The sequence below is a fragment of the Rutilus rutilus genome (genome assembly GCF_951802725.1).
Source record: "Rutilus rutilus genome assembly, chromosome: 9".
NCBI lineage: Eukaryota > Metazoa > Chordata > Actinopteri > Cypriniformes > Leuciscidae > Rutilus > Rutilus rutilus.
The window spans coordinates 13,065,028-13,088,816 of NC_140223.1; the positions used below are offsets into that span (position 1 = coordinate 13,065,028).

Here is a 23,789-nt window from a genome sequence, read left to right on the forward strand (position 1 = left end):
AGCTCGTATAAAATTACATCTTTTTCATTTTTCCTGTTGACTTTTCTTTCTTTTTTCTTTTTTTGTTTTGTTTACTCTGCAGGTCTTGTGTTGTATGTCATAAAAAAAAATCCAAAAACAACTAAATAAAAACATGGTTTTGTACAGAGATTTCATTCTTGTCTGGTCTGAACTCTACTGTCTGAGAAAGTGTCTTTGGGTATGCAAAGTTATACTGATAAAAAGATTTTGGATTGATTGATCAGCATATTTGGGGTCTGATGTACAGTAGGTCACCTGGTCTAGAATAGTCAGAGTCAGGTATTTAATAGGTATTTATTCCTGTGATGCAAAGCTGAATTTTTAGCGTCATTACATCATTTCTTCCTTCAGAAATCATTCTAATATGCTGATTTGCTGCTCAAGAAACATTTATTGTCATTATCAATGTTGAAAACAGTTTTATTTCAGGATTCTATGATGAATAGAAAGTTCAAAAGAACAGCATTTATCTAAAATAGAAAGCTTTTGTAACATTATACACTACTGTTCAAAAGTTTGGGCTCAGTAAGATTTTAGTTTGTTTTTCTGTGTAAAGTAGTTCATAATTTTATTTATCAAGGATGCATTAAATTGATAAAAAGTGACTAAAGACATTTGTAATGTTACAAAAGCTTTCTATGTCAGATAAATGCAATTCTGATAGATAGATAGATAGATAGATAGATAGATAGATAGATAGATAGATAGATAGATAGATAGATAGATAGATTCCTCGACAAGAATGTACCCATTTAATTTTAAGGATTAGAGAGCCTTTTTAAAAAAAAAGATTTAACTGAAAAAAAAAGAATTTTTCCCTTTTTCTAGGAAGTTGAAATGTAATGTTATTTTCACCATTGTTATCGTTAAAGCTAGCAAACACTTAATTTTTTTATGAATGCAATGTTGTTTCTTAACTGTGAACTGACTCATCCATTCAAGGGGAAAAAATGCAGAACTCCCACCTTTCGTAGAGTTAGTCCGGCTGCAGGATTACACGTGGGCGGATTATTTGGGTGTGTTTATGCTACACAGATCAGATATTTGGTGTGGGACTGGGGAAAGAGAAAGAGCGAGAGAATGAGTGACTGAGAAAAGAGTGCAAGTTAGTGTGGGGCCCTGGGCAAAAAAGAGGAGGACGAAGTTGTTCCAGGGTGGGGGAGTAAACAAGCCGAAGTGTTACACAAAGAGAGACACGTAAAAGTTGAGAGGGAGGGAAGAAGGTGTATGTGGGACTGGGAGGAGACAGAAGTGGGTATGTGTGATCTCATAGAGCTTCTCATTCACAGCTCTTTCCTGCTGATTGGCCAAAAGATCTGTCAGTCAGCTCACTTCCTCCTGGGCTCTGTGAGGTTCAGACAGTATGGGGGTGGAGGCAGGGGGAAGAGGGAGTGTCCTCAGTAGTTTTCTCACTGAGGCACAGCAGACACGGCTCAACACGACAAGAAAACTGAAACACAGCCTGACTTGCAAAGCAAGCCTAACCAGGAGCTCTCTCCAGCTTTTTTGCTGTACTTGGAGGCCATCTTGAGCAGACGGACTTACTGCTACAGGCATTCGTTTTGCTTTCTCATTTGTTAAAGTTTCTTTTATGTCACCAGTGTCTTTCCTTGAAGTTTGGACGTGTCCCTCTTCAAAGTGTCTTTGGAGTCGCGAGAGAACAGGAAGCAGGAGGAGGAGGAGGAGGGGATACTTACTTTGAAAGCTAAACTTTATCTGCATAGCTCACCTGCTCCTTCTCTGGAATGAAAGCCGTGTAGAAGACCATACCGTGAAAGAGAGGGCGAGAAGAAAGAAAAGCTACTTCCTGGAAAGGTATCCGTTGTTTTTAAGCTCTAGGAGACACGGGAACACACAGCAGGGACGGCCACTATTGATGAGTGAGTGACTGCTGGTGTGTGTAGGTGAGTTTGCTGCCTCACACTACCCAGTCTTATCTCTCTCTTGACTGTCTTTGACTCTTCAGCATGGCCAATGTTAGTCCCTTCATGTCTCCGGGACCCATGTCCCAGGTCTTCTTCCCCCCGGGTGGCCCATCTCCACCTGGGTCAGTGGTGATGCATCAGGGGACACCGGTCTCTGTCCATACATCTCAAACCCCAGGGTTCCCTACAGTGGACATGGTGGTTGCCCCAGGTCCCGGCGGGGCATCTGGAATGCCGTCTGGGCCTCCGGCGCCAGCTGGTGTCTCCTTCATCATACAGATTGGGCTGACTAGAGAGTCTGTGCTTCTACCTCAGACTGCAGACCTGGCCTACATCAAACAAATTGCTTGTTCAATTGTGGACCAGAAGGTAAGCACCACCCAGTACCTTGTGCCTTGATACTGTGTATGCACTTTGCACAGCTCAAACGGAAGTTAAAAAGTTTTGAAGAAGTGTGTGTGCTCTCAGAGTTTGTGTATTATGTTCTCCATTGTTTATGTAAAATTTCCTAGAGCAGTTTATATTTGAAAATTCAATGGAAATTTTGTGGTTTACCTTTGGGGTCTGCTAAAATGATTTTCAGTAAACCCAGACTTCAAAGATTCTTCATTGTATTTTTTGAACATTTAAATAGAGTAAGAAGGGTTTTCCTTTACTGTAAAGCCACTTTTTTCCCCGCAGTCCATCACACCTTGCATGCCAAAAATATTTCTTACATAACACACTGACTACAGAGAAATGCAATGTATGCAGAACATGCTGTGGTAACGTACGGCGATTCTTATCACAGCAGTTCTCCACATAAATATCCCACACTGATCTCCAAACATTGCTAATTCACTGATATGTGAACTCATGGAAGGTTGGAAGTATAAATAAAAAGGTTGTATATGTCAAAACATTGTCCATTACTTGGGTTGTGCTCAATCAAGCCCTTGACGTAATAATCAGACTCACTTAATGTTGTAGTACAGAACCCATTTCTGCACTAATGGGACAAAAAACAGGCCATCCAATTCGTGTCTGCCCTTACCTCAGATCTGTATTAGGACCTAACAACAGATTGTATCAGCCAATCAGACTGTGAGATGATTCAATTATCAGATTTCCACGCTCTGGGCAGTGGCCAGGGTCAGCTTAAAAGGTTCATTGGGAAAAGATTTTTCCAGGAAGCATTTGTCTATTCTACACTATACCAGTAATTAAGCTTTGCAAAAAGCCCCAGAGAGCTTTGCAATCACTAGTTTGAATCTCAGGCTTGAATTTTGTTATCCATGTGAAGGTAAATGCCTTGAACTATTCCTAGGGAGATAACTTGTTGCAAAAGCAACCTCGGAAGGGAACCTACAGGGTTAGTCATGTTTTAACCCTCAAATTTTTATAATGCGATTCGGACTTTAATGGGAAACTGACCATGACTTTGCTTTTCCCTTTAACTCACAAATCAGATGATTACAACAAGTCCTCTGTTGTGTCCTTTGGATTGGGAGATTTGTGAGCTTGGATTTTGGCTCCTTCCCTCATCTCCCCTTGGCTTCAGGCAGAGTGAGTCACAGTGTTCCCTCTCTGTTTATTCAAATGGCTCCCTCTGTTCCATAGGCACTTTTTTCCATTCACTTGGAGGGTAATGTGGCAGCATCACTCAATTCCTCCCCCTAGGCTCAATTTATCCTCTTCTAGGACAAATTTTACTTTCCCTCAATCTCTAAAGAACTGCAAAATTGTCCTGCCATCTATGTAATACATAATTAAAGCATCTGTACCAGACAAGGACAGTCTCCATTGATCGGGTTGTCCCTTTTGTTCCTTGCCCAGCCTATTTTCCCTGCTGGTCCAACACGTAAGCAGTCCATTGTCCATGGGATAAAGAGGAGGAAATGAAGCCTGTTTCCTCCCAAAGTAGGAGGCCATAGTGTGTCCTCCGCCTCTGAACCGCTCCCTTGGGTTTCCTCCAGGAGTTTGTTTAGTCACTGCAGGTTCCCAGACAATGCAGTTAGTTCCATCTCTGCACATCTCCATGTGACATACCTGGTTTTGACTTTCTTTTGAGTTTGAGCAACAAAAATAAATAAAATTAGGTGTTAGGAGGAGTTTTGTATATGTGGTTGGCAACAAAATAGGCGTCTAAATAATCATGCTGTACACAGGCTGAACATCTGAACAAATAGTTGGGTTTAAGTCACATGTGTCGTCTTTCCCTAGAGAGGAATGTGTGTGGCTCTCTCTGGATCCCTGAAGGAGTGCATTCTTTGGAATGCCCGGATCACACCATCAATCTCCTGTTCACCCACCACTGGCCTCATAGGCCTGGGGTCTTAATAGCAGAAAAAGAGCAGATTTGTGGTTTTATTTTCAGTGGTTTGAACAACAAATTGGCAAGTAATACCCTGTCCTCTTTAATATAATGTATAATTATAATCACACAGTTTGTGGCAAGCATGTGTCAGTTTATACTAAAAGAAAATTAAACAGTACAAAACTATCTTGTGTACCAAGATACTTATGGCCAACTCTATCTTACCACACTGTAGATCCATTCTAGACTTACAGGTTAAGGAGGTTGGATATCAGTGGGTGTTTCCCCATTCCTCAGGGAAGAGCAGCTGGTTAAAAATCACTACTCGTTTGTTTTCTTACAAATGCGGCCACTGTAAAGCACACAATGTCTGGTATCAGGGGAGTCACAGGTAATTCTGCACCGTGCAACTCCCATAATAGTCCTCTCTTACTCCTGCTCATTTGCATGGCTGCGAAGAGTCTTTGCATGGAAGGACCGTATTTCCTGGTTAAGTTACCGCTTTGCACTAGCCACCATTTGACTATACAAAATACACATTCGGTTGTGTGCTTATCGACAGGAAATGAATGACAAAAGTGAAAAGAGAAAAGACAAGAGAGACAATCTTTGGCTTGTTTTGTTAGGGATATTTTCTTATGAACTGATCTTAAAGCTGTTTTGCATTTAATCTAAATGTTGAAGATTTAGATAAGAGTTGCTGGTCCCTAGATAAGAAGAAATCTGCTCAACTTCTTCTTTGATTAAAAGTAGAGTGAACTTCATGTTTGATCTACACAGACTGATTTTAACAATAATACAATTTTATGTTGTTTGTGTTTTATTTTAATAATATATAAGTCCATATAGATAGTGGAAGCAATATACAATAAAAATGAAGTAAATTTTTCACCGCCAGCGGCAGATCACTTTCCTCAGACAGGATTTTCTGTCATACACATTTATTGAAACTCTGGAATAGGATTATGATGCATACTGCAAACTTAAAAAAAAAAACCAGACTTTTATTTTAGGCCACACCAAAATTCTACAATGTAAATAGTTGTGTATACCAATGAATATGTTAATCATTCAGTACAATGGTGTATGTCAAAGTCCCATTCAATTAGCATATGATACAGTCGTTTTACCATGGTACAGCCACATTTAGTTTTTGAAAGAATAATGACAATAGTTTCATAATGCATACATGTACTATACGACATTAGCTTTCATTGGTCAGTTCAAAAAGAGAAAACAAACAAGTGAGGAACAAAAGCAAACTTCTGTTTTTGTCTAGCTGGGATTTGGAGGTGTGTCCAGATTACTCTTTCACTATGTTGGGTGCTCAATTATGAGGTCACAGATGGTTTCTGTTACCCAGGGCAGTATGGCTCACCCGTCGCACCAGTTTCCACCAAAATACCACAGTTACCACAGTGTTCTAACTTGGTCTTCTTAAAGCTTCTTAGAATGTTTGATGAAGATCTTGTTAATTTATTATGAAGTAGTAACAACTAGAATTTTACTAGAACGGTTCTAGAAGAACTGTGCAAAAGTATCCATTGTGATACTATGGGTGTTGTGGCTGGTTGCCAGGGTGTTGCCAGATTGTTACTAGGCTGTTCTTTATTTCTTATTTTACTATAGATGTCTATATCATGTTTAATATTTAAAATCCATATGAGGTTCCAACAAAATGACAACATTATTTTTGGTCCCTGTTTTTTTATTTAGCACATCTCTGTTTGTTTTAAATAACAACATTATATTTAGCTAGAAGGATGTTCACTCCGTTTAGTACACTGACACACACATGCAGCTGTATGTAAGGCCTTAATCTCACAGTTGGCACACCTTTTGGTTTTGAAATGTGTTATTGAGTGCCATGCTGTTAGTAAATCAGTATGTAATTAATCCCATTAGGATTATATTCTTTTCAGACCAACCATGGTTTGGTTGGTTTCTTTGGAAGAGTGGAGATTTTGTATTATAATACAAATCAAAGCAGCTTAACTTCGCCGTGAAAAAAGCATGAACGAGTGGAACGAGGTGTCAGTCTCACATGTGCTTGTATCGACTGTAATGTAGGACGGTGTGAACGTTAGGTGTGGGTGGAGTGTGCAGTTTGCGATTTTGGAGAAGGTGGAGCAGTGTGTTTATGTGTGCATTTGTGAATGTGCATGAGTGTAAGAAGAGAGGTTTTGTGTTTAGTGTTTCCAAGCCGGATTGCTGCAGAAAGTTAAATGGGTGGGTTACCACAGTGGGTAAACATGTGATCTCAGGGTGAAGAGAGAAGTCTGGCTCCAGTCACACCGGCAGACGAGCATTTATGTGTGTGTTTTCAAATGCTGAGCTCCCTGTTACTGTCTTGAACAAAAAAAGTACAGTAGTATTACCATGTTTTTATGAACATGTGCCATGGTGCAATATGGTAATCATTCAGTAGTACCATTGTAAACTTAGCCGTTGTGAAAAATTTGTAGTGATTTTTTTACACACTTAAGTAGGACTTTAAAACATACATCTTTATGCCATTTAATCATTTTTTGTTTTGTCTTTGAAATATGGTTAAAATGTACTGCCCTAACGTTTTTAGTAAACTAAAAAATACTTAACTGTCATTTTATTGAAACTACTGTCATGTATTTAATTATATTTGTAATGATGAAGTTGCAATTTAGTAGGCTATATATATAAGTTAAGTGTATGCAATAACCTTAAATATATGAATGAATAACACAGTAAAGTTACAGTTTTAATCAAGTACTTTACATGGGCTTTTAGTATGTTAGTCAACACATCAACATAATAGGCAATGCTTTTCAAAACCCCCTTTTTTTGTTACATGCTGTTTGAAACTCTCTTCACATCCTGATAGCAATTAATAGGCTTATAGAAGTGTCTAAATATAAATAAAAAAGTACATTTATATTTTGGTCTCAGAACCCAAAAATGTGTCCTACCTGCCTGTCAATGTATTTGCACACCTCCGCGTGCCCTGCTCGCGCAAACATCATCACACCACGTCATCAGCGCGAACATGAGGCTATGCATCAAAGAGTTGAAGACTGACAGCCACCGAGCGCCAAAAACAAACAGCAGCCACATTTTACAGTTCCTCCTGAACCAAAACAACGAGCTTATGTTCACGCATGTCGTAACCGTAATTTAGATACGGCAACCCGTGACGTTCTACCTGGAGCTGTTCACGCCCTCAGACTCGGATTTATGCGTTTCTATGGCAAAAATATCAACGCCAAAATGGACCTGCAGCAGTCAGGCGGTACAAGTAAGAGCTCTGTAAGTTGTTCACGTTCATTATTATTGTAATGTTATGTGCTTTGAGACATGAGCTATATTTAACGCGTGACCCATTGCAGACTCTGTCTGTGCGCGTTCATGTGTGGATTTTGAGAAGCTCTGAAGGGAGGCTGGGACCTTATGCTTTCAAAGCTAACTTGCAATTGCTAGCCTCTCCAAAATTGCCTTCTCTAACTTTAAGTTTACTTCTTTAAAGCACGACATTACATTATTAAAACTTACTGTAGTGTAAAACGTGTACTTAACGTGTGTTAAACGTGTGTTAAAAACAGTCATGTACACTTTAATTGCCTTTTATTTCATTATTATGTGCAGTTTCAAGTTTAAAAAAAAATATAGGCCTAACTTTTAAGATTTTATGTACACTATAGGCTACAAGTGCACATTCAATACAATTAAGTACATTTTTCACAAGAGATATCAAAGTGCCATGATAGTATTAGTATCATATACCATCACTGTATTGTATCGGCACAATAAAGGTCTTTAATGTGCGTCTAGGCTTGGGAATCAAACACTACAGTAACTTAGTTCTGATTTCGTGCCATCTATGTACTGATTCTTTTCAATTAATTGGTCAAAAAGACTCAAGAATCAGTATCCTTCAAAAGTACTGAAATAATCGTATGAATTTATTAAAAAAAAAAACTTTTCCATTCACATCCTTACTTCCATCTCCATTCATTTCTGTTTTTCTGTTCAAAGTAATAAAGTCCTGACCATGGCTCTGGGGATCAATGTGGCATTCCTATTGGCTTACCTGCCTCATCACCCTGACGCCTGGGCCACAATAGACCATTTCAGCACGGTGGAGCACATACTCATTTTGTCCCTTCGCCAAGGCCCCTCCGCCCCCTTCTCCCCTCCGCTTGCCAGCCATGCCTCTCGTGTTACCGTTCGCTTGAATAAAAAAAAGGCTGCTTTGTTTTCCGAGCCCTTGCTTTAGCCCCAGGCAGCACACAGAAAGTGAGTTTGTGGGCTTAATGAAATCACTGTGTGTGTGTGTGTGTGTGTGTGTGTGTCTGGAGCGTGTGTGATTTTTTTTTTTGCATCTAAACCAACATGTTGAGTTCAGGAGGTGGACGACTCCGGTCCCATTTTCAGACACTGTTGTTTTTGTTGTCACTGTGCATTTGAAGATTTTTGAAAGTGCTCCAAAATCACGTTGACCGTGTTAAATAGAGCAAAATTGACAACACAACCAAATTAATATTCAAGCTCTGTTGATAGTACTTGCTATGCTGTCAATTACGACAGAAAGTTATTTTGACTCATCCCTCGGTTACAAAAACACTGAGAGTTGGAGGTTGGTCTTTGAAGGCAAATTTGTGCATATTACATTTTTTGTTAAAAAGCTTTTATTAATTAATCGATATAGCCAAAATGTGGTATATTTTAACTGTAGGCCTAGTTGTCTGAATGGTTTGTTGTCTCATCTTATCTAGATGCACTTCTGATTATGCATTCCCAGCATATTTTTTGTGTGAGTGGAATATGTTCCACGGAAAAGTGCTGCAGATAAATCACGTAGTTATGTGTTCCTTTCTTGACATCTTTGCTCACATTTTACTGGGTTTACTGGTTTTTTTTTTTAATAGTGATGAGATACATTTTGACATAACTGCATGTACTGTTGATAAGCGACACTATATTTAGCTTGTATAAACTATGTGTTTAAATGTATGTAACAGTTTTTCCAGTGTATAATTGCCCCTTAGACTTCTGTTGTAAAAGCATTATGTGTCAACACACTTTTTGTTTAGTTTTTTACAAACCGAGATGAGTCAAAATAACGTATGTGGGGACTGACAGCATGCCACAGACGCTATCAATAAAGTTTCACTTAACCTGGAATGTAATGGCAAGTAGGGTTTTTGTAAAACATATTAAACAGGTTTATTGTAGCTGTGGTGCTCACTCATGTGAATAATACAAGATCAAATCCTGTTTATATATATATACACATACACACACACACACACACACACACACACACACACACACACACACACACACACACACACTGTATATATGATACCACATCAATGAGTTGTAATGCTGTTTGACTGCACTGTTAAGTTAGTGAGAAAGCATCATTGGTATTTGCACCAGTCCTGCAGGCTGTCATGCTCTACGTAATGGCCCTAGCCATGTGTGGAATGTAAATTTGGCCTTTACACCTTTTTCCATGACACAGACGTTCACCGTTGTTGTTATATCTGTGTTATCTACTCGTGACTCAAAGGAAAGTCGTCTTAAACCACATATGATTGCATGGGACTGACGCAAGAACATTAAACAAAGAAACCTCCAAAAACGTTCCTTCCTTGCCCTCTTGGACTTGTGAGAACACAAACAGGAAGTCAGGCTCTTAATCCCGATATTCTACATAAACATCACGGGAGTTTTTACCATGTCTGACAGGCGTACTAATACATGGCCTGCTGTTGCTTTAGTTGAGTTTATAAGAATATTACACGAAGATCCAATGAAATGGTTTGACTGACAAATTTTTGTTTCCTATGACGTATTGGTTGCACTTTATTTTACAGTATGTGCAGTGCACTTACTTGTACTTACACTATAGAGCACTACACTGTACTTGCCTAAGTAAGTACTGGGTATTATAAAGTAACTACATGGGTTAAGGTTGGGTTTAGAGGCAAGTTCAGGATTAGTAGTTATTACCCAGTTATAATGCAGTTGCTATAATATGCACATAGTATGTACATGGGGAACAGGACTGTTCATTGCAGATGACATTTGAAGGAATAACTTTTTGTTCTAGACAGCGTTTTATTAGTGATTTTTATATAGGTCTATGCACATACATAAGTCATACATTTTTGCTTTATTTTCCGGAAGAGAAAGAGATGAAATGTAATAGTGTGAAAAATCTTTTTTGAGTGCACCAGCATCAGCTTGCTAATAAAGCTAAATAGCTTTATAACCTAACTAAAATCCACAAAACGTTGCTTTTATGGGGTCTTTGATTGCTTTCACTTCCTTATGAAACAATGTACGTTTATCTCCGCTTCTGAGAAGAACACTTTAGGACACTTGCAAAAAAGAGCACTGATTATGTAAGGGGCACTTTTTAAAAAATGTACTTAAGAATCATAGTACACTTAAGTGGCCTTTGATTTGATTAGTCCTATTATACTATCTTCAAGTACAGATTTTAAAGTACACTACAAGATTACATTCAATACTCTTTTCCACAAGGATAGTCTCTTAAACTGGTCAGCTACTTTGCTAGCTGTTCAGATTTGCATTGCAAAGAACTCCTTCAGTTGTGCCTATGCTGCAGAGGACTACCCATTGCACAAGTGGACTAGGGTGGAGGAACAGAAGAAAAGAGTAAAACTCTTTTATGGTATTGTGCTCCTCCAACTGACCTCAGTGTGTTGCATTTGTTGTGAATCAGCTACTGACATCACCCGTTTATTGCGTCATCTCTTGCGACGGGGAATTCTCATTCATTCCTGTGTCTCGGGTTGTTGAACCGTGCCTTATGAGCAACAAAAAAAAAAAAAAAAACCTTGGCATTTCTGATACGTTTCTCAGCTTGGAGGTACTATGACATCACGCAACCCAAAAATAACCTGACTCGCGAAAAGCATTTGTTCCATCACACACAAACACAAAGGCCGGTGAAATTCCCGCACTGAGCCAAGCAGTTGTTGGCCTCTAATGAGTGTAGCGTTGACGTCTTTACACAGCAATTACCATGGCACCGTTTCATTTAATGTTAATATCTGCCAAAATCCATGGGAAGTTTATGTTTTAGCCATTTAGAAGACTATTTCGAGGGTGATGACGGTGGACGGCTTAAGAAGTTGCAGCCAAGGGTGTTGTCTCAAACATTGTATTGCGCTATTCGTATTGTGTTATTTTAAAGATGAGCCTTTTGTATATGTCTCTTCCGAGTGCTGTTTGCAACATTTTAAAAACATTTGCATACCTGCTGTCCAATTCCTACAAACACAGACACAGTCCAGTTTCTATTGTTCATTCAAATGTAAATGCTCACAATGGAACAGATTATGAGAGAACTGTTTTTGAAAGGGTTGTCTTTGTGAAAAGTGTATAAGCTGTACTGATTGGAAACAAAACAGGCATGTTGCAAACAACCAGCCATTGTTCCTAATATTCATTCACTCTGGTCTGCCACTTTACACAGTAATCTCCTTTTGCTTCATACCTACCCTTGTGAAAAGAATCGCATTTTAGCATACTTTTAAAAAGTGCTTGTTACGAAAATAATATATAACCATGAATACCATGCTGTTTTAAAACACTTAACTGCATGTTAATAATAAATATATTAAATATATATTAAGTGCTTTAAGGTGATGAGTGCTTTTTTGACCCACTTAAAGGACTTTTATTATCACATCTATTGTGAAATATGGTTAAAGTATACTGTTGAATGCACTGACAAATGTTTATTGTAAACTAATATACAGTACATTAATGTAATTTCTTTAATTTATTATTATTTTAAATGTATTTGTAATTACGCATCTGTATTGTAATGATGTTGTAATTTAGAAGTTTTAACATATATTAACATGTATTAACATTATATTAATAAATCTAATACCGAAGAGCATGGAAGCTTGTTTCCGCCACAGAATAAATCAATTTAAAAGATGGTTGCGACTTTTTATCTTGCATTTCTGATTGCAATATTTTTTTCTCCGAGAATAAACTCGCAATTCTCAGTGAGTTCTCACTTTTTTCTCACAATTCTCACTTTTTTCTTGCAATTGTGAGTTTATATCTCGCAATTCTGACTTAAATTCGCTATTGCGAGTTATAAATTCAAATTCTGTGGAGAAACTTGACTTGTCATTTTAACTTCTGTAATGACCAACAAAATCTACCAAGAGCAGCGCAAATTAGCATATGGTTTAAGACCTGCATTTTTGGGGCGGTAAATAATGGCGCAAATACAATTGACTAGAGCAAACCTTAGTAAATCACCTTGTGCGATTCGTTTAAATACTCTCCTCCCATAAAAAATGTATGCGGCAAAAGTGCGCTGGTGCAAGCTGTTATTAAATATGGCCCTATATATGAACCCTCAATTCTGAGAAAAAAAGTAAGAATTGCGAGTTTATATCTTGCAATTCTGACACTATTGCGACTTTATATCATGCACACAGAATAAGAACAAGGAGCCCACAGAGTTGCATTTTGGATTTTTTTTCCTTTTCCAAATGTCTGTGCATTGAAGTATGTGTTCATAGTTGATTTTAACGAAGGGTCAATTGGTATAGTTGACATTGGTATATGGTCAATTGGTATAGTTGACATTGGTATAGGTCAATTGGTATAGTTGACATTGGTATATGGTAAATTGGTATAGTTGACATTGGCATATGTTCAATTGGTATAGTTGACATTGGTATATGGTCAATTGGTATATGTGATTTTCACAGTTCACAAACATTTAGTTTTGATGCCTATAAATAAGTGAATCATTTTGAATTCAGATGTAGTTATTTGGACTTTTTGTCCACAATATAATTTTTTTTAAGCTATGTCTGTCTTATGTTTCCAACTAATATGCATGACATGTGGTAATAATGAGTGCCCGACTCAGACATATAAGTTTTAGGTTCACTTGAAGGCAGAACCTTAAATGTCATCTACTGTAGATCAACCTTAGGCAATAGGCTATATTACGGAAACTTTAACATAGAATGTCACAAAATCTGGGTCGGGAAATGTGATGTCATATGCATTTCTTGTTTATTTGCTTTATGCTGGTTGACTATAGTAATTACTGTGCAAATAGTGGCTTTAGCAATCATATTGGCATCTGAATAGGTCATATAAGCACTTACAGCTTCTGGCATGATTCACTGATTGAGTCCATGTTACGACTGTATAATCAATGAACGTCTGTGTGACAACATAAATCTATAGGCCTATTTAGGCCTTATGTTTGCGAAGATTTGTTTTTGTTCGTTGATAGACCGAAAGATAGTATTGAAAATAACATTATGTTTGAACGTCTCACAATAGATTTGTCAACTTTAGTTTAATCTGCTTGTGGCATTGTTCAAAAGACAGTTATCTATGTCTAGATCTATTCAAACCAAGCTATTAAAAGACTAGCTCTCACTTTATTGACCGTAATGCATCCGAGAGCTTGATACACAAAAAGATGCATGCTTTCAGTGCTTAGGAATGTGTGAAGTCGTTTTCAGATAAAGAAGAAGGGGTGGGCATAAAAAGCCACATAAACTGCGTGTGTGTGCTGTAAACACTAGATACATGAAAGGAAATGGTGGTGATGATGAAAAGCAGAACTCTAGTCTATTAGTTCGTTTCTCACTTCTCTGTTGCTATTTTTGACCCAGATTCTCATGCTGTCACACAGTCCTCTCTTGGTTTGGCGACCCTGTTATTTTTCTTTTCTTTTACCTGCTATTAATGTAGAGGTTTTCAACCACAGAGATGTACAGTAGATGAGGTCACAGGAGATTCCTATAAATAATAACTTATCTGTAAAATAATTTTCAATTATAGTATTATTTATTATACATTTTTAAAGACGTAAAAAATGTCCAGCTTCTCTTGAGCTTAAAATATTGCAAAATGTAGTCAACATACAACGAACCGAAAATGTCTTTGTTAGAAATAGAATAGAAAAACAATATAAACCATTCTCAACAAAATTGTTGAACAAAAAAGCATAAAATGCCACAATAGTCTATTCCTACGTTGCCTGGTGCTCTTGAATTGGGCATTTCCATTACAATTAGTTGATGTTTGGATAGTACACAAAGGGCAATCTAAGGAAAAAGTGACTTCTCGTTCCATTATTAAGGAGTTTGTTTGTAAAAACCAGGCCTTGACATGTGGGAATATTAACAGACTGAAGTGGGTCATGGTGTTGCAAACATTCATTCTAAAACTGCTGTGGCCAAACTGTGTTCGCATTTTCAAACCATGGTCTTGGTCATGTGACCATGATCATATCAGAGAATGATGCCACACAGTGGTTAAGGGGGTTCACAGATGAATAGGCTAATATATGGATCAGAGGCAGTCTTTGCAATACAGAGGCCCGTTTCAAAGAGAGATTGAGGCCCCCCAGTGAGGAAAAAAAGATAAAAACATTTCTGACTGCTATTACTTTATTATATCTGTTATATTTAACAATGTTATCTCATATTTCACTCTTAATGGTTTATTTGTAAATGCATTCTGTCTCTTTAACTATAGCTTGTTACAATCAACAAAACAACAGTATGTAATCTTAATCACTCGCTTAATCAACCACCAGTAGGTGGCAGCAAATCATGCTGTTAACGAGTAGGTCATTAATTTTTATACATTACATTTACAGGACAACGATGTACTAAAAACGGAAAAGTTTTTACTTTGTGTTTTTCGTGTACAGATGACAGTGTTGTCAAAACGATTTTCCCATTCACATTGAACCGCGAAAACGATTAAAAACATTTTATTATGCTGTCAGGCCAGTAGTTGGGGAGGTTTATTTAACAACAAGTTTTTTACAAAGTTACATCGCTAACTGCTGGCCTAGCAGCATAATACAGCGTTTGTAATCGTTTTCGCAGATCCGTGTGAATGGGGATCGTTTTGACAACGTTGTCGTCTGTACGCGAAAACCGTAAAGAAAAAACTTTTCTGGTTTCAGGACATCGTTGTTGTACCCTTAATAACTCGCTCGTTTTGACGATGATTTGCTGCCACCTACTGGTGGATTGATTAAGTAAGTTATTAAGATATTTATTAAAAGTAAACAAATTTAAAGATAAAAAATGAATGAAAGTTTTTTTTTTTTTTTTTTCGAGAAACGAGAAACATGTTAATATATATATATTTATTATATTTATATATATATATATTTTATATATTTATTATAATATATTTATTATAATATTTAATATAAATATATATAATAAATTCTTTGACTGTCAATATGTTGTTTTGATAAACAACATGTCAAAATAATACATACATAATACAATATCATACATTTTAAAAAATAAGACACTTTATGGTTATTGGTCATAATGACAACTAATATTGCAAGTGAAATATTGCATTATTTTCGTGGATTGTTCACTTGCAGCTTTGATGTCTGCTTCACAATCTGAGCTACTTTAAAAAAGCTAGTCGTCGCATTGGGAGATCAACGGTGGAGTTTATTTGATACTAGATTTTTATTAGGAGCTGTTGCCAGATCAGCCCAAATCCCTGGAGCGCACTAGGGATCACCCTTTATTGGCATTTGATAGGTAATATGAGGAGGGAGAATACAGTTCACACTTGGGAGTGCAAATAAATGTCACTCATCTTTATTACTTTAAGTCAGTCCAGAGATTTGCAATATTACATGTAAGCAGAGGGCATTGGCTATTTATAGCGTGTGGTTTTATGTCAACGTGCTCATGTCTGGTGAGACAATACAGGGTCAAAGTCCTGACGGATGTTGTGAAAGGTGTTTGTGTAGACTGCGCTGAGAAGAGAAGAGAAGAGAAGAGAAGAGAAGAGAAGAGAAGAGAAGAGAAGAGAAGAGAAGAGAAGAGAAGAGAAGAGAAGAGAAGAGAAGAGAAGAGAAGAGAAGAGAAGAGAAGAGGGCAAATGTTTCCATAATTCATCTGAATCATAATGGGCGCAGCCGCCCGAGACCATGTGGGAAATACAATCCTAGTCAACACAAAGCACCCATAGAAACACTGCGCTGTCTCCAAGCAAAGCCCAGGGAATGGCAGATATGATTGCACCAGCATCTATTGTCTGTGCCACTGTGCAAACATGCATAAGAACAATTGAGGATACATATGTAGCCGAGCGATTTGTGGCCGATAGTTTGACCTAAGGTCCATACTGTAAAATCCCACAGTGGTCTGGAAAAACATCTTATTTGCCACCAGTTTAATTGGCTAATAAAAGGAGCATTGGGTTAGTACATAGTAGCAAGCCACAAGTGCTTGTTGTAGTTAAAGCATGCCGGCAGTTGAATAATGCACATCTTATTTGAGTGGATTGTTTTAGACCATCAATGTTCTTATTAAATTGACTATGTATGTACAGCAATAGTGATTATTGCACATGAAAAAAGACTAAAATTAAGATGTTTACATGCAACCTAGGCTCATTGGAAAAAGTGCCTCTACCAACATATACCTATACTTTCAAGTCAATGCAGTAAAACACCAACAACTTTTGCTCCTTTACACACAAATTATGATATCAGGGGCAGATTATCAATTAATAAAGACTTATTTAATGTGGTTTATGACCTCATAACCATAGTGCATGTAAACTAATGAACTTTTAGCGCCACTAACCGGGCATTTAATTTCCAAACTGCCACCATATGCCACATAATTTTTGCCAGATACACGTTCATCTGTTTCAGATAAAACTGACTGAATATGATTTTAGTGCCATTCATTGGACATTTGAAACTTGACAGAAGCAATGTAATATAATTTTGCAGAAATGCTCATCAATAAACCTGGGTTGTTTGTTTACTTAGAAAAACTTCTTTAATCCCATCTCTTTAATCCCATTTCCATGCTGTTTTCCATTTCTAAGATTATTTGTCAAGAAATTTAATTTTGTAACTATTTTTGAATTTTCAAATGCAATAGTTCTGTTTGTTACTGCTCTTTTATATACCAATTCAGCAATTGTAAGCTACTCAAGATGTTGTTAATGCACTTAAAGCCCATTCTCTATTCCGGTGCTTCCAGCTACCAGTGACTTTTGCATGACATATATGTGCCATATGTGTAAATGTGTAAATATTATAATCAAAATGTATTTCTGAAAGTAATAAATATTAGTTATTCCGCAAATGTAACCCTGAAAAAAATGTATTGTACATTTCAGCACATGGATGTTATGGCGTTATTTTTTAGTCAAAAGTCATGAGCGTGTAAGACATGCTCACGAGCACATTATGTTATTTCACACGTGCAAAAATGAACCTTCAGCTGGCATGATAAAAGTACTCGCGCACAAATTCAACAACCGAGAGGTGTACAAGTAGCTGCGAGCGAGCGCCTGGCATACTCTCATAGGTTAACTCTGCTTGTACAGTGGAATCCTGCTCGCGCGCAGCGGGCTTCTGCTCGTGGAGTGCTGTTTTGCTCGCGCAGTGGATTTCTGCTCGCTCAGCTGATTTCTGCTCGCTCGAGTCTACATGACTTTTGACAATTTGGGGGCGGAAACCAAGGAGGGCACTGACCCTCTTATGATTGGTCACTTTCATCATGGAAAATCTTGGGAAATCCTAACCCCGCCCACCTTCTGACGCAGCACGCGTCACTCAGCTCGCTCTGCTACTCCGGCTATCTCTGTGTATATTTTAGACAACGAAATATGTGATAAAACACCATACTAACTCTTTTCGTTTTCATTTAAAGAGAACTTAAACATGATAGCCACACAAATGTGGTTCAGGCAACGCGTATTGATTATATTCACTGCACATTGCCTATTTATAAAAAAATATATATATAAAACACAAACCTGCCTCTTTTCGTTTTAAATATAATATAAAAACATTAAACATTTTAATATGGTCCAGGCAATATGTGCATTTGTACTAAACAACAGATTTTGCAGTAAACAACATTACAGTTTTTACAATTTTTACATACAATTATTACAATTTAAAATGACAAAACTCAACCCAGTCTCTTTTTGTTAAATTTCAGTTTTTATCAATATTAGCCATTATAAAAGTATCCACCTTTTTCTGCTCAGTCTAAACAATGCGCGCTGCCATGACGACGACTCCGGTTGCCTACTTCCGGTTCGTAGCTTGACCTGTACTAGCAGCGAGAGAATGAGTTCAAGCTCCTCATGTGCAGTTGTTGGTTGTTTTAACAATTCAAAGAAGATTTCAAACTTTTTAGAAACTGAGTGTTTCGAGCATAAGATAAGAAGGAGATAAGAATTTATTTTCTAAAGAGCCGTGAGTCAAAAGAACCGGCTCTTTTCAGTGAGCTGAGTCAAACGAGCCAAAATGTTTTTCACATCTGTCATGTTAACATGGACAAAAGACAATCTCACAACAACATCACATCCTTTTAAAAATAAAAACAGTAGCCTACAGTATACAGTAGTCATAACTTAGAATTTTATTATAATTGTATTTCATATAATATACAATAATGTCATTTTTACTTGTCCATAACAACCCGAAAACTTGCCAGCTTGCCTTGCACATCTAATTAATGGGCAAAGTTTTCCGACTTTTTTTCTTATGCTTCAGTTTTAACGCTAACCACTCTAAACGTTTACTTTATTGAATGTATCTGATACGGAACCGGACATGGGCATTATCTCCTTCTTATCTTATGCTCGAAACACTCAGTTTCTAAAAAGTTTGAAATCTTCTTTGAATTGTTAAAACAACCAACAACTGCACATGAGGAGCTTGAACTCATTCTCTCGCTGCTAGTACAGGTCAAGCGCTACGAACCGGAAGTAGGCAACCGGAGTCGTCGTTATGGCAGCGCGCATTGTTTAGAGCAGAATAAGGTGGATAAGTAAAAGGTATAAGAAGCTATACAAATAAAGCAAACAATTCAGTCAAACATACAAAGTCAGCGCTCTAGTCTAACCATACAACGGTAAAGTTAAATAGCTTATATGTATAGCTTTATTTGTATATAAATTAATACCTTATACCTTTTACTTATACTTTTATAATGGCTAATATTGATAAAAACTGAAATTTAACAAAAAGAGACTGGGTTGAGTTTTGTCATTTTAAATTGTAATAATTGTATGTAAAAATTTTAAAAACTGTAATGTTGTTTACTGCAAAATCTGTTGTTTAGTACAAATGCACATATTGCCTGGACCATATTAAAATGTTTAATGTTTTTATATTATATTTAAAACGAAAAGAGGCAGGTTTGTGTTTTATATATATATATTTTTTTATAAATAGGCAATGTGCAGTGAATATAATCAATACGCGTTGCCTGAACCACATTTGTGTGGCTATCATGTTTAAGATTTCTTTAAATGAAAACGAAAAGAGTTAGTATGGTGTTTTATCACATATTTCGTTGTCTAAAATATACACAGAGATAGCCGGAGTAGCAGAGCGAGCTGAGTGACGCGTGCTGCGTCAGAAGGTGGGCGGGGTTAGGATTTCCCAAGATTTTCCATGATGAAAGTGACCAATCATAAGAGGGTCAGTGCCCTCCTTGGTTTCCGCCCCCAAATTGTCAAAAGTCATGTAGACTCGAGCGAGCAGAAATCAGCTGAGCGAGCAGAAATCCACTGCGCGAGCAAAACAGCACTCCACGAGCAGAAGCCCGCTGCGCGCGAGCAGGATTCCACTGTACAAGCAGAGTTAACCTATGAGAGTATGCCAGGCGCTCGCTCGCAGCTACTTGTACACCTCTCGGTTGTTGAATTTGTGCGCGAGTACTTTTATCATGCCAGCTGAAGGTTCATTTTTGCGCGTGTGAAATAACATAATGTGCTCTTGAGCATGTCTTACACGCTCATGACATTTGACTAAAAAATAACGCCATAGAAGTTTTCCTTTATTTCTTGCCCAAGTGCCTCAAACAACTCTTGCTAGTATCTTTTATATAGTAGATTCCACCAACCTTCCAAATACAGTAATTGTTTCTTTCTCAAAAGTGTTCATTGTAGCAACCCACACCATCAGCAAATCAGATTTAGAGCTTCTAATGTTTTGTGTTAAATATGCAGAAGTCAGTCAGTGAACAAGCTGAAGCCGTTCTGAGACTGCAACAGTTTTATTCTAGATATAATGGGACATAAATAATCGTTTGACTCATCAACCACTAAAGCAGAAATGATATGTGAAGCAGCTTCATTAATTGCAGACAAATTCTGCAGACAAATTCTGAACAACCTTTGCCCATTTCAGCAAGAGCGGTACGGTTTTTGCTTGAGGCCGCCTGCTGCTGTCAAGCTTGTTTAGAGGCTGGTTAGAAGTTGCGGTAGCATGCCGGGTGTGGACTATAATCTTTGGCAGCAGCTCAAGCCTCTGGAAATAGACAATATGGAGGGTTGTTGACTTTCTTGTGGAAGCTTCAGGCAGAGGGAGGGAGAATTTTGGGCGGAAGGCAGGGACCTTGGTCCGTCTCTTCCTCTAAATGAGGTGGAGGTTAACCACATGTGCTCTGAAAGGAACACATGGGAATCCTAATTCTGGCAGTCAAAAAAACAGGAACTGGGTGGAAAGGTGTTGTTTGGGGTTTGGAGTGTAGTGATTCTCTATACTCTTTCTCTTTCTTTTTGTCTCAGTTTGTTTCTTCCTGTCTTCCGCAACTGCGGGGAGCTTTGAAGCTCTCTGATGTCGTATCTGGGTTTTGTTTTCTCACACCCCTCGCTCTTGTTCTGTAAATTATTTTCCCATGCTTGTATCACAACATCAACATGATCCCCTGCCGGATTGTACATCGTTCATTAGCATGATAGTGATTGGAAAGTCCCACTAAAACTCCACCTTGGATGCAAGACAAGCGCACCAATTCTGGTTGAACCTTAAACCTGGTTTTACTTATTTACAGGATTCTTTACGCATGAATGCATTTTTGTGAGTTGGTTAAGCTGCAATCACACTACAAAATGTCTGCGGACACTGCAAGGTCGTAATGTGACTTAGGCCTTGTCCACGCTAATACGTTTTCATTTGAAAACGCAACTTTTTCTCTCCGTTCTGTCCACACTGAAACACCGGTTTAATGAAAACAAAGCTTTTTGAAAATGCTCTCCAAAGTGGATAAATTTGAAAAGCCCGTTTTCGCATTGTAGTGTGGACTGTCAAAACGGAGGTATTTAAAAACGATGATGTAAGTTTAGTCATGACGCACATTGCACCATTGTGCCTGTTATGTGCTATTCACTTTCACACTGTTGCTAAAATATGTGACTTGCACACACTCTTCATATCACAAAGATGACAGAAAATGTACTCACATTTGCTGTCCTGCGGCAATACATGAGAGCATGCGTTGCGTTTTAGCGGGAATCAGAATGCCATACTGACTGGACGAGAGGAGGAGCTGGGGATGGAGGAGGGTAATGAGCTCCTGAGAGACGCGATAGCTGCTGATAATACTGAAGGAGCTTATATATGGATACAGTGATAGGCTTCGTATTCCTATAGGTAGATGTGTATTAGCTGAGAGTCAGCTGATGCGAGCTTGAACAGACGATACGCTTAATTTCTGTCAGGACCACTATCGTCAAATTCGAGTGACAAATAGCATACATTTAGGATTGCACCCCAAGCATGACTGATGCTGATAGAATGGTTAATACATCCTGATGTTAGTGGCATATGTTGAGTACTAAAGATCCAATCTTACCCAGGGTGCATCACCCCAAGCTGGAGCAAGCAAGACCACATTGCAACAGCATGTTGCTGTAGCCAATTTAACAGTTGTTTGAATCTATTGTGGGAAGCTTACACCCCTAGCTGCAGCAAAATCTGATACAAAAAGCATGTTGTATATCACAGAACTATGCTAAAACTAGTGTAGTTTGGCATGGGAAGCATACACCCTACAGCAATAGCTCTGACTAGTGGCAACAAAATCTGATGTAACAAGCATGTTATATGACCATAGGACTAGTATTACAACTAGTGTAGTCCGGTCAGGGAAGCATACACCCTGTGCTCTGAGTCATATGCAGTGCGCTGCTAAGCAATGAAGTACTGTGTGCTTCCTCATTCATGAAAATAATTTCTACTCCCATCGTACTGAATTCCATTGGTTGTGGAGGTGAAGATGACGTCTCCCATGATTAAACACTCATTCACGGGATCATCATGCTACGATGTTGTTAGTGTTGAAGGACAGACCTCTGCGGTGAACAAACCTAATGTGTATTTTGCACAATATGCAACCAATAATCTAGATAAGCTTTAGCCACCATGTGCTAACTTTAACACAGCATGTTGCAGTAATCGAAAAAAAAAAAAAGAAAAAAAAAGCTCATTGTTTATTCTGTGCAACCAGATAAGGCTAAAACAACGTTTTGATTACCACAGCATGCCGCTTAGTACAGTATGCTCAATAATACTAGAAGCCTAAATAATGAGCATATATAACATTTGCATTAGCAACCAGTACAGTGCTGATAGCAATGTTGCTGAAACAACGACAAGCATTTTGCTGATACCTGGATAATCTTAGCATATCATGTGACAATGACACCAGATATAAGTCTAAAACAGCCATGTTCCAGATAACGACTGGGCTAAATAACCCTAAAACAGCCATGTTTCCAATAGCAACTAGCAGCTTTTAGAGCAGTGGTTCTCAAACTTTTTTGGTCGTGCCCTTCTTTAAACCTTTAAAACAAATCTAAGCATGTTTCCAATAGCAACCAGATAGCCTTAAGCACAAGCATGTTTCCAGTAGCTACCAAATAGCCTTAAGAACAAGCATGTTTCGATAACACCAGATAGCCTTTAGAGCAATCATATTTCCAGTACACTATAGGTTTAACAACGCCGTTTTTCCAAGAACTAGATAGACCAAGCGTGTCAGATACCAGACGTAATCAACGCTGAACTGACTCAACTGAATAGTGACTGTTTACTATGTCTTTTTAGAGCTGTGCCACAGCAGAAATGATTCCGTTTGCATCATGAATTGTTATTTCCTAACTAACTCATCGCAAGCTGATTGAATCTGTGCTGCAAAACGACTAGATAAGCCCAAGCAACACGGATAGCATTAGCAAGAAGTATGTTGCCAATACCCTGATAGCAATCAGCATTAAAAAGATTTTAAGAGATGAATGGAGAGTGAATCACATAAGTCCTGTGTCAATTATGCAGCGATGCGAGAAGCAATGCTAGCTCAGGTCACTTCCAAATCAGGCAGCTTATGATCAATGCGGCGAATCTCGTGTTCAAGTTCACAAACTTGAATGAATCTAAGGTAAAATCCTTGTGGGGAACTAATTCCTCTCGCTAAATTCCCGATTGCCACGATTCCTTGTGAGATGATGCGGTTTGCCTGCCGAATTTTGTCATTTAATGAGCTCCTGAGAAACGCGATAGCTGCTGATAATACTGAAGGAGCTTATATACGTATACAGTGATAGGCGTCGTATTTCTATAGGTAGACGTGCATCGGCTGAGAGTCAGCCGATGCGAGCTTGACTAACGTGACCTGCCAGAGCTGACGCTACGCTTAATTTCAGCTAAAGGCAGCAATATACAGTAGTCA

At 38.1% G+C, this 23,789-nt stretch overlaps 1 protein-coding gene across 1 annotated transcript in view; it reads left to right on the plus strand.

Annotated features, from left to right (window-relative positions):
- Positions 1 to 1,386: 1,386 nt before the first annotated feature.
- Positions 1,387 to 23,789, plus strand: part of prkd2 (protein kinase D2) — a 39,098-nt gene continuing 16,695 nt past the window's right edge. Inside the window, exon 1 of the mRNA XM_084418072.1 lies at positions 1,387 to 2,315. Coding sequence (XP_084274198.1) covers positions 1,989 to 2,315 — 327 coding nt within the window. The 5' untranslated portion in view covers positions 1,387 to 1,988. The remainder of the gene's footprint in view (positions 2,316 to 23,789) is intronic.